Source organism: Loxodonta africana, chromosome 11 (genome assembly GCF_030014295.1).
Source record: "Loxodonta africana isolate mLoxAfr1 chromosome 11, mLoxAfr1.hap2, whole genome shotgun sequence".
Classification (NCBI taxonomy): Eukaryota; Metazoa; Chordata; class Mammalia; order Proboscidea; family Elephantidae; genus Loxodonta; species Loxodonta africana.
In genome coordinates, this window is record NC_087352.1 from 5,548,630 (window position 1) to 5,560,197 (window position 11,568).

At 53.3% G+C, this 11,568-nt stretch overlaps 1 protein-coding gene across 5 annotated transcripts in view; it reads right to left on the reverse strand.

The window, feature by feature from the left end:
• The window catches only part of NUMBL (NUMB like endocytic adaptor protein), a 33,415-nt gene extending 21,880 nt beyond the window's left edge, over nucleotides 1-11,535 (reverse strand). Inside the window, exons 1-6 of one of the 5 annotated variants that reach the window (XM_064293676.1) lie at nucleotides 11,247-11,530; nucleotides 7,735-7,819; nucleotides 4,498-4,637; nucleotides 2,662-2,736; nucleotides 2,500-2,574; nucleotides 1,163-1,303 (exon numbers count right to left, since the gene is read on the reverse strand). In XM_064293676.1, coding sequence (XP_064149746.1) covers nucleotides 1,163-1,303; nucleotides 2,500-2,574; nucleotides 2,662-2,736; nucleotides 4,498-4,637; nucleotides 7,735-7,819; nucleotides 11,247-11,270 — 540 coding nt within the window. In that variant the 5' untranslated portion in view covers nucleotides 11,271-11,530. Of the gene's footprint in view, nucleotides 1-1,162; nucleotides 1,304-2,499; nucleotides 2,737-4,497; nucleotides 5,011-7,734; nucleotides 11,186-11,246 lie in introns of those variants that run through there. The other 4 variants (XM_064293678.1, XM_064293674.1, XM_064293675.1 and 1 more) reach the window with 4 other exon arrangements.
• Nucleotides 11,536-11,568: the final 33 nt, after the last annotated feature.

Below are 11,568 nucleotides of genomic sequence, written 5' to 3' on the forward strand. Positions count from 1 at the left end.
ACATCAGATGACAAATTGGTAGAGAATCACACGATACTGTGACTCATGGACTAGCCAAGTTGACACACGTTTCTGGAGGACATAATTCAATCCATAACAATATGTCCCTCAATAAAAAAGTCAAAGAAACCTCGAGAACTACTGAGAATGATGATGATGATGACTACATTTTCATGACGGCTCCTTCTGTGCCATGCATTGTTTGAAACGCTTTGTATTAATCTACTGTCTTAGGCTGGCTTCTCTAGAGAAGTAAAACATATTAATACGTATATAGAGAAAAATTTACGTTAAGGAAATGGCTCATGTGGTTGTAGAGGCTGGAACGTCCCAAGTCTGTGGATCAGGATAGAGGCCACAGGAGCTGGCAAACCCCAGATCAGCACATCAGAGACCAGGGCTGTTGTTCACGGTCTGTGAAGACTGACAAATCCCCAGATCGGCAGGCAAGGCCACAGGTAAGCTGCTAGCTCAAGCCCAAGAACTGCAGGTCACATGAACAGGAGCCAGCTGCAGGATCTAGAATGTGCAAAAGCCCCCAAGCCCTGCCAGAACGTCCACTTATATTGGATGCAGGCCACACACCCAAGGAAACTCCCTTTCAACTAACTGGCTACTCACCACAGATCCTATCATGAGGGCGACCACATATCAAATCTCAAAATGGCAGTGATCACAACGACTGCCAAAACACTGATAATCATGGCCCAGCCAAGTTGACACACAATCTTAACCATGACACCTACTCTAGACTCACAATAATCTCCTAAGTTAGGAACAATGATCACCAGTTACCAGATGCCATCAAGGTGAGTCTGACTCATGGCCACCCCATGTGTGTCAGAGTAAAACTGTGCGCCATCAGAGTTTTCAGTGGCTGATTTTTCAGAAGTAGATGACCAGGCCTTTCTTCCAAGGTGTCTCTGGGTGGACTCAAACCTCTAACCTTTCGGTGAGCAACGGAGTGCATCACTAATTTGCACTACCTAGGGACTCCCAGGACAAGGATTAGGAACTGTGATAACATCCCGTTTTCCAGATGAGGAAACCGCGCACAGAGGGGTAAGGGACTTGACTGAGTTCACGCAGCCAGCCGGTGGGGCACGGGGGGTGGGATGCCAGGGGCTGGGAGAGATGAGTGGCTGGCTCTGGTGGTACTCACGGAGTCCTTGAGCGCCAGGAAACAGTGGCAGATCCAGCGTCGGGTGGTCCCATCACGGCAGATATAGGAGAAAGCTTTGTCCAGGTTGCGGTCAGGAGCACAAAAGGAGACCTTTTCAATGGTCTGGTCTACCAGCAGGTCCTGCGGAAGAACCAGGGAAGGCGGGAGAAGGAAATGAAGTGTCTAACATGCACTCATTTAACATTTCCTCAGTGTCTGCTCGATGGCCAATCCTGAACAGGGTGGGGACCCAGCACTCACTGAGACAGTAAGGGGATCAGATCCACATAGGGACAGCCCAGAGTCGCTGAGGCTACAATTGGGGTGGGATGGGGGAGCCACGGGGGAGGTGGACAGCCAGGATAGGGAGGCACAGGAGGATGGGGGGAATGGACAGAGAGGTCAAGCCAGGAGTGGAGGTGGGGGCTGGGACAAGGGAGGCACAGGCACAGGCAGAGGGGTACAGCCCGGCTGGGGAAGGCACAGGCAGAGGGGTTGGGCCTGGATGGGGGTGCACGGGCAAAGCGGTTGGGACACAGGTGGAGGGGTCAGGCCAGGATGGGGGGTCACGAGCAGAGGGGTTGGGGCACAGGTGGAGGGGTTGTGCCGGGATGGGGGGCACAGGCAGAGGGGTCGGGTCTATGATGGTCGGAGGCGGGGCACAGTGGTTAGGGCTGGGATTGGGCGGGGTGTGGGGCTGTGGGAGTCAGGACAGCTACGGAGGCAGAGCTTCCTGGTGGAGGAATTAACTAAGCAGAAAGGCAGGGAACAGTATTTCTGGCAGAAGGAACTTCCTATGCAAATATGGTGATCTGTTCATCAACCCAATTCCCATCACATCTGGGTGCCCCCTCTGGCAGTATCTGGGCCCCAGGCAGAGGATTCAATGGTGAGCAAACAGACACCCAGATGCTGGCCCCATGGTGCTCCAGGTCTGGCTGGGCAGACTGACACTTATGGAGCTGAGTGCTCACGATGCATCGGGCACGGATTTCAGCACATTACATATATTTTCTCACTTAATGGTAGGGTCCGTTTTCATTCTGATTTTATAAGTGAGGCGTGTGAGGCACAGAGGCAAGAAATTTCGTAGCCAGGGTCACCCAGCTAGTAAGCAGATGAACTGAGCTCCAACAGTCCCCCTACTGTCTATACCAGCTCACAAATAACCACAGGAATCATCTCTGAATTATGGCTGTCAGGTGGGCCAGGAAGGTGGGTCAGGGACCTTGCGGGAGGGACGTCCCAGACGTGGGTGGGAAGGTACCCTCAGCCCTGATTCCAGCAGGGAGAGGAGGAGAGAGGCTGACTAGTACCCACTCCCACAGGCCCCCTACCTTGGTCTTGTCATCCACCACTCGGAGCCCATCGGCTGACACCCACAGGACAGACTTCACGGATTTCCGGCCCATCTGGGATGGTGGGGGACAAAGAGGCCTGGTCAGGGCTGCCTTGGCTGGCCTGAGCTTGCCCCTCCCTGGCTCCAGGCCGTCACTTACCGCCTTCAGCTTCTTCACAGCATCTTCACACACATGCATCCCCCGGGACTCCTCCACCTCCACGTGGCCCAGGTACTGAAGAAGAGGACAGCAGGACCAGAAAAAAGCAGTTTTCAATAATTCCTGTGTTCATTGAGCACTTGCGATGCACCAGGCAACGTTCCAAACACATTGTACATGTTAACTTGTTTACTCTGGACCTCATCTCTACAAGGAGCGTACCCCCTTTTTATCCCAGTTATACAGATGTGAGGAGCCCTGGTGGCGCAGTGGCTAAGCGCTTGGCTGCTAACTGGAAGGTCAGCGGTTCGAACCTACCAGTTGCTCCACAGGAGAAAGATGTGGCACCTGCTTCCGTAAAGACTGTAGCCTTGGAAGCCCTATGGGGTAGTTCTACTCTGTCCTATAGGGTCGTCATGAGTCGGAATCAACTCAACAACAAAGAGTTTGGTTTTTTTATGGTTTACACAGATGAGAAAACTGAAGCACAATGTGTAGCCATGCCCTGCCCTGGTGGCGCAGTGATTAAGCGCTCAGCTGCTAACCAAAAGGTCAGCAGTTTGAATCCATCAGCCATTCCTTGGAAACCCTATGGGGCAATTCTACTCTGCCCTATAGGGTTGCTATGAGTCAGAATCCACTCAACGGCAATGGGTTTTGTTTCGTTTTTGGGTTTTTCCCCCATATTCCTAAGCCTTAACACTTCACTGTTGTCCTTGAGTACCAGTATCTCTGTGCCTGTGGCCTGCTCCCAGGCTGCATAAGACTGCTTGTCCACCCTTACAACAGGTATATCTTCGAAATGACTGATGGACTGATGTACACAGGCTCTCTGTTTCCCAGAGTTCCTCAGCGGGATTAAGCTTCAGCTGTCCACAACTGCAGTTTAATAACACACCTTATTGGATTACCTACCTTCCTTACTCCCACCAGCGTTTCCTGCACCTCCCAAATGAACCCTTCACACTCAGGTCTATTTCTGGGGGAAAGGATAAGGCAGAGGGGCTATGACCATCGTCTGTCGCCACACAACCTGGAAGGGGCCGAGTGGGGATTTGAACTCAAATCGGCTGAACTCCACAGTCCATGCCCTGAATCCTGCTGTCTCCCATACGGAAGTGTAGCTTAGGTCATAAAGAGTCATGGTTGCCATAATCCAGAAAGCATTTCACAGCAGTGGATTCCGCAAATGTTACAGGATTTTTGTGCTCTTTGGAAATTGTGAGCTCCTGCTTAACAGGTGACACCCTCCCTGCTCACTGTTTCCCAGGTAATATTTTCCTGGTGCAAGACAATGTCTCTCTGTTTTTCACCATCTTCAAAAGGCCTGTGAGGTGGTGGCCTATTCTGGTAAGCTCCACAGTTCTTTGAGAATGTAAGGTCTCTGCCTCACAGAATAGGGCCTTAGTGATCTAGCCCAAACCCAAACCCATTGCTGTTGAGTCCATTCTGACTCTTTGTGACCCTATAGGACATGGCAGAACTGCCCCATAGGGTCTCCAAGCAGTGACTGGTGGATTGAACTGCTGACCTTTTGGTTACAACCAAGCTCTCAACCATCTAGCCCCAAAACCCATTGCCATCGAGTCCATTCAGATCCATAGTGACTCTACAGGAAAGAGCAGAACTGCCCCATAGGGTTTCCAAGGAGTGGCTGGTGGATTCAAACTGTCAACCTTTGGGTTAGCAGCCCTAGCTCTTAACCACTGTACCACCAGGACTCCAACTAACCATCTAGCCCCGCCCCCCCCGCAAAAGGCTGCCCTAGCGCCCCAGTGCCCTGTGCCCAGCAGCCCCGCCCCCTCCGCCCCAGCACCACCCTGGCCCCACACTCACCCTGACTGGAAAGCTGCACGTGCCCTTGCGTACCGCATCCTCATCCGCCTGCCATTGGTGCGGGCGTGAGGCCTCGGGCACGTAAGCTGGCTTCCTCCGCCTCAGGCTCTGGCGTAACTTGTTCATGGTGCCCGCACCGTCTGGTGACACAGGTCAGGGCCGTGGGTCAGGGGCGTGGGGTTCAAGGGACAGGGACGTAGTGCTCAGGAAGCAGAGAGTCAGAGAACGTGTGAATTGGGTCACAGTGTTAGAGGGCCACTGGGTGAGAGGACATAGCTTTCAGAGGGCATAGGTTTGCAGCTCACGGTCAGGGACACAGAGTTCAAAAGACATGGGGAAAGGAGACACTAGAAGGCAGGGAGGGTGAGCACAGAAGCAATGGGCATCAGAAGACACAGGAGTAAGAAGCACAGAGGTCTGGGATGGGGGTCATGGGTCACAGGTTTGAGGTGTTTGGAGGCTGGGGGATATGACAGAAAGGCATGAGGATCCAAAGGATCAGAAGTCAAGGCACTGGAGGGCACAGAGGTCATGAGTTATAAGGTCAGGGTTTTAGGGGTATGAGGGTCAGGGGATGGGGCAATCAGAGGGCACTGGAATTAGTAGTTGCATGGGTTAGGGGCACAAGAGTCCAGTGTGTGGGACACAGGGGTCAAGGGGTTCAGAAGGTCCGGGGACTAAGGACTGGGACCCAGGGTCCAGACGGCACGGGAGATAGGGGCTTGTCTCTGTGCCTTGGAGACACAGCTGGTCTCTCAACGCCTGCGTCTACTCTGAGGCAGGGTCCCTAGGGCCCGTGCCTGTCAGTGGTATGGGGTGTGTGTGTGTGTGTGGTGGTGGGTGTGGGGGTGTGGGGGTGTGGGTGGGTGGGTGTGTGTATGTGTGTGTGTGAAGTGGCCAGCCACCCGGACAGTCTTCCTGGACTGACAAGCCACACTGAAGAGTCCCAGGAGGAGAGTAAGGTGCTTCCATGGTAAGGGGACACACGACACCCAGGACTGGGAACACCCCCAGCAGATGAAGACTATGCCCGTGTGCAAGTAAGGATGCAGCTGTTGTCTATGAGTGTATATTCTTGAATGGTGTCTATATGTGTTCTCTGAAGGTCGTACAGAAAAATGCATGTCGGAGAATGGCTGTTTATACTGTGTCTATGAATGTTGTTCAGGAGATCTGTCTCCCAAAGCGTGGTGGTTCTCTATGAGGCTGTGTGTACCTGAAGGTTGTTGCTGAAGGCCATCTATGTCTGAGAGTGGTTGTGTGTCAGTGAATGTTGTCTCTGAGGGGTTGTTGTCTCTGAGAGCTTGTGTGCCTATGAATGTTGTCTGTGTCCGTTGCTATGAGAGCTTGTGTGTCAGTGAATGTTGTCCATGAGGGGTGCCTATGCCCACTGTTATCTACGGAAGCTTGTGTCAGTGAACGTCATCCGTGAGGGGTGTCTATGTCCACTGTTGTCTGTGAGAGCTTGTATCACAGAATGTTGTCCATGAGGGATGTCTACATCCATTGTTTTCTATGGGAGCTTGCGTCAGAGAATGCTCTCCGTGAGGGGTGACTATGTCTGCTGTTGTCTATGAAAGCTTGTGTCAGTAAATGTTGTTCATGAGGGGTGACTATGTCTGCTGTTGTCTATGAAAGCTTGTGTCAGTGAATGTTGTCCGTGAGGGGTGACTATGTCCGCTGTTGTCTATGAAAGCTTGTGTCAGTGAACGTTGTCCGTGAGGGGTGACTAGGTCTGCTGTTGTCCATGAGAGCTTGTGTCAGTGAACGTTGTCCGTGAGGGGTGACTATGTCTGCTGTTGTCTATGAAAGCTTGTGTCAGTGAATGTTGTCCGTGAGGGGTGACTATGTCTGCTGTTGTCTATGAAAGCTTGTGTCAGTGAACGTTGTCCGTGAGGGGTGACTAGGTCTGCTGTTGTCCATGAGAGCTTGTGTCAGTGAACGTTGTCCGTGAGGGGTGACTATGTCTGCTGTTGTCTATGAAAGCTTGTGTCAGTGAACGTTGTCCGTGAGGGGTGACTAGGTCTGCTGTTGTCCATGAGAGCTTGTGTCAGTGAATGTTATCCGTGAGGGGTGACTATGTCTGCTGTTGTCCACGAGAGCTTGAGTCAGTGAATGTTGTCCGCGAGGCGTGTCTATGTCTGTTCGTGTCTAAGACAGCTTGTGTGTCCGTGAATGTTGTCTACGATGGTATGTCTCTGTTTAAGCATAAAACTGTTGTCTTTGAAAGGGTGTGTCCACAACTACTGTCTGTTACACTGTGTCTTGGTGTGACATTGTAGCTACTGTCTTTGATAGCTGTTGCCTGTGAGGGTGTCAGTCCATGGGAGTTCCAGGGACTGTGTCTATGTCCAAGAGTACAGCTGTTGGTTGTGAGACTGTGTCTGTGAAGGTTGTTTGTGAGGGAGTGTCTGTGTCAGAGCACAGGGTGTCTTAGAGAACATGGGTCCATGGGGTTGTTGTGAGGCTGTGTCTGTATGCAAGTGTGCCCCTGTGAGGGTGAGTGAGAACAAGAGGTTGTTGTCTTTGAGAGTGTCCACAAGTGTTATTTGTGAGGATGTGACTTTGTGTGAGAACGTGACTGTTATCTATAAGAGTGCTAATAATTATCTGTGAGGCTGTGTCTTTGAGCAAAAGTATGGCTGTTTGTGAGAATGAGAGTCCATGGGGCTGTCTGTGAGGCTGTGTCTGTGAAAGTGCAGTTGTTGTCTGTGCGACTATGTGGAAGGGTGTTTCTCTTGAGAGTGAACTATCTGGTCAAAGGGCCAGTGGTCACCTGTGAGTCTGGGTGTTGTCTGGGAATGTGTGTGTGTCTTTGTGGACCCACCCATTGGGAACATGTGTGTGTCTGTACGTTGGTGTAGGCAACTACCTCAAGCACTTCTCCCGGTGTGCCTGTCGCAGTGTTCACACACGTATGTGGATCTAAAAGAGCTTGTCATCTATGTGTGTGTGTCTCACTGTATGTTTGTGGATGTGAGTGTCTGGTGTGTGTGAAAGTGGCGCTGGTATGACTCTGCCCCTGTGGCTGTGGGAATGTTGGTGCAGTATGAGTGTCCGGGTGTGTAAGTGATAGTCTAGGGTGTGTGTCTGTGAATGATTGTGGCTTTGATGGACACTCTACAGGGAGGAGGTTTGTGAGGGTGTCCAGTCATGAGTGTGCTTAAGCCTGTGTGACTATGCTAGGCAGACCCCCCCACCCACTTAGCCCCTGGCCAGTCCAAGCTGGTTACTCACCTGGCTCCGTCCTGGAGGTTGCAGGGGGCCCCGGGGCCCCGCAAGGGGCTGGGGGCAGATGCTGCTCAGCCCTTCTGGGTCCGCCCTGCCCAAGGGAGGAAGAAGGTGAGACGCTTGCTTGGGGTGGGGCTCAGTCCCCTTCTCCACCCCACCTTTGGACAGCAGCCAACCCCATCCATCTCAGGCTCCCTGATGAAGGCCCTGGCTGCCATGGCAACTGTAACCAGGGAGATCAGCCACCTGGTTCCAAGGGCCCAGGAAGGAGTAGGTGTATTTGGGGGAGCATTTGTTGGGGATGCCCTGGCCTCGGGAGCCCTCACTGCCCAAGGGGATAGTGTGAGGAAGCAGTGACCTTGCCCTCTAAACACATGTCCAGGGCTGCACACACACACACACACACACACACAGTCACACTTGCGCAGCCAACTCATATCTCCAGTCATCCCTAGTCCCAGGCACAGCTAGGCACATTTAGCTACACACAAACACAACCACAGCTACACACATGCGATCACACACATATACATAAACAATCCCAGCCACAGAGTTACCACTACAAACATCTGGTCCCATACTACATTCCCAGACACACACAGTCTCCGCTACAGACATTGTCCAAACATGTATGAAAAGTCACAGCCCACCCAGGCACCACCACAAACACCGGTCACATCAGCTACTTCAATTTGGTCACTTGCATTTTCACAGCCATGTACAAAGAGCAGAGCCCAGGCACACCCGCCAGAGCCGCAAAAGTACAACCACACCCAATGACAGTTATGTTTCCTCAGGCACCCAACGATACGTCACAGACCCAGCCGGAATTAATCACATCCAATCAGAGTTCACCCATTTGGTCAGCCATAAACACCTGGTCCCACCCAGACACAACCACAGCGATACACATTTGTCATGTTTCCACAGGAGGTGTATGTTTACACCTGGCCAAGGACATGCTCAAACATAACGACACATATTCAGTCACACACAACCAGACACAGGCACATGTGTGTGGTCACCCACAAGCAAACAACTGCATATGGACACTCAACCCCAACCATGTCAGTCGCAGCAACACACTTTTTTAGTCCCACATACCCAGTCACGGATGCACACATTGGATCACGTCAGTCACACCTACATGGACAGTTACCATACACGATCGCACACGGAGATACCCATGGCTGTAACCCTACACATCACAGAGAAACAGGGCCACACTCACGCCCGGCCGGCGGTTCAGTCACGGCATGCACAGTAACAGCTCCATTTTCAGAAATGGTCCTGTACATGTAGCGTCGCATAGTGTCAGTGTCCACACTCCCCAGACACAGATCACAGCTGTACTACGACCACACGATGTCCCACACACAGCCATACAATGTCCAATGTCACATCATCGCAGAGAAACACACGCTCCTCTTCATGCAGGCACACAGCTCACACAGAGAAATACGGAGCCACAAATAATCACAGCCTCATGGGCCCAGCACACAAAATCACACTTGGCAGCCATACATAGTATCTCCCACCTAGAGGCTTAGGCACACAGTTTGAGTTTCACACAAGTATAGTCAGGTGTGTGCACAGAAACACAGAGACCCAGGTATGCACGATGGCTGCTCGGTTTACACAAGAGACGCAGCCCCTGACAGAGCCACGCACACAGTCAGGGTCCTGTCACCCTGTCACCAAATCACACAGATTCAAACACAGGTAGTCTAATACCCACACATAAATACATATGACAGAAACAGCCACAGACACACGCACACACAGCCACCCAGGGTCACAGACAGGCATAGAAAAACCACTGTCACATTCATACCCGACAGTTAGCTTGTGCCGCCACACAAAGACCACGCTGACACATATGTAGCCTTAGTCACACACAAATACCCTACATAGATGTCAGCCAGGGTTTCAGATACTAAGCCAGATACATGACCAAAAGCACACATATCACTCAGTATCACACACTCACAGATGGATGAAGAGTTATTTATCCAACCCCAGTCACATGAAGAGACATGGCTGTGGACACACAACCAGTGTCATATATACATACAGCCACATGGCCATCACACAGCCCCAATCACATAGCACAATGTGACTTCATACACAATGGCAGGTGTACACTGAGTTACACAGTTACATGACAGACAGACACGAGTGTGTGACACACATATAAAGTCTGTTGTAAACACAACCACGAACATTCACAGTCGATGGGAAAGTCAACATGGACACAGAGTCATAGACACAACTCTACTCACATCTTTAGTCAGCCACATGCCAACCCCAGACTCACGTACACTGTCACATACCCGGTTCTCATTACCCAGACACAAACACAAGGCCACAAAAGACAACATCACAGACACAACCACACAGTCACAGCCATGCATGCAAACACAGACTAAAAAACCACAGGGTCCCACACACTGAGCAGCTGTCATACAGACACACAAACAGACTCAAATTCTAGGCTCATATAAAGACCCAATAACAGATACAACAACACACAACCACACACATGCCCACACAGACACACAACACAGGATTCCTCACAGTCACCAGCTGCAGCACACACACACAGCCATGGTCACACAAACATGGGGTCACACTCCCAGCCACCTCCCCATCCCATGCCAGCCCCCCACCCCCAGGTACCACACACAAAGCCATCGTCACCGCAAGCGCAGAGCAGACGGATGAGGTTGCACAGGGTCCCAGGGGAGCCGCCCCCAGCCCAGCCTGGATTCTGGAACCTGGGGGGCCAGGGCCAAGAGGAGGAGGCTACCCATTGTCTGCAGGCGGGGCCGCTACAGGACAGCTGAGCACCCCCAGGGACAAAGGGGGTGGCCCAGGGAACCTGTGCCCTGCGACCCTTGACCAAGCCTTGGGGGTAGCTGTGGCTGACGTTTCCCTTACTCAGGCCTGGGTGGGTGCCAAGCAAGGGGGGAGAAGCCTTGTTTTAAGAGGTGGCTGTGCCTGAGACACCGCCCAAGCGTTGGGGGGATGTTGTGCCCTGGACATCCCTGAGGCCTGGGGGCGGAACTCTGCCTGGAATCGCCCCAGGCCTTGGCTTGGTGGGGAAGCTGTGCCAGGGACCCCATCCTCAAGACCCTGCCTAGCTCAGACATTCCCCTTGGGCGGGGACGGGGTAGGGAAGGTGTCTGGAATCTCCTTCGCGAGGCTTTGACTCGATAGGTGGGCTGCATCTGGGACTCCATCCCCAAAACCTTGCTTAGGGGGTTGTACCAGAACCCCTGTCCTTGGCTTCTTGGGGGGACCCCTGCCCTCAGGCCTTGGCAAGAGAGGGCGTGAGTCGGCGACCCTCGTCTTCTAAGCTTTAGCTTGTGTGGGCTAACCTGGACACCCGCCCAGGACCACCCTCCTCAGCCTTGGCACCGTCTCTCCATCCGGACGCCGTGGCCGCCTCCCACCCTCCGCCACATCAGCAGCGGTGCCGCCGCCCACCCCGCGCCCCCCTCTCCCGCCCTTCTCACGCTGGCCGCCGCGCTGCGGGACATCCAGGGCCCGGGCGCCCCCGCCTCCCGTGGCCCCGGCTGGGCCCGGATCCCTGAGCGCCGCTGCTGCTGCTGCTACTGTGGCGGCGGCGGCGGCAGCTCGGCCTGACGCGGGACGGAGCCCGGGGCCGGGGGATGGTGCGGGATGCACGCGCGCGAGCCTGCTCCGTTCTCCCGAGGATTCCGTTCCGGGGGCGGGGGAGCGTCCCTCCTGCCTCGGCTCCCCGCCCCGGCCCCGCCCATTGGCCTGCCGCCTGCTGTATATGCAAGAAGACCCGGCCCCTCGCCGGAATAAGCCCCG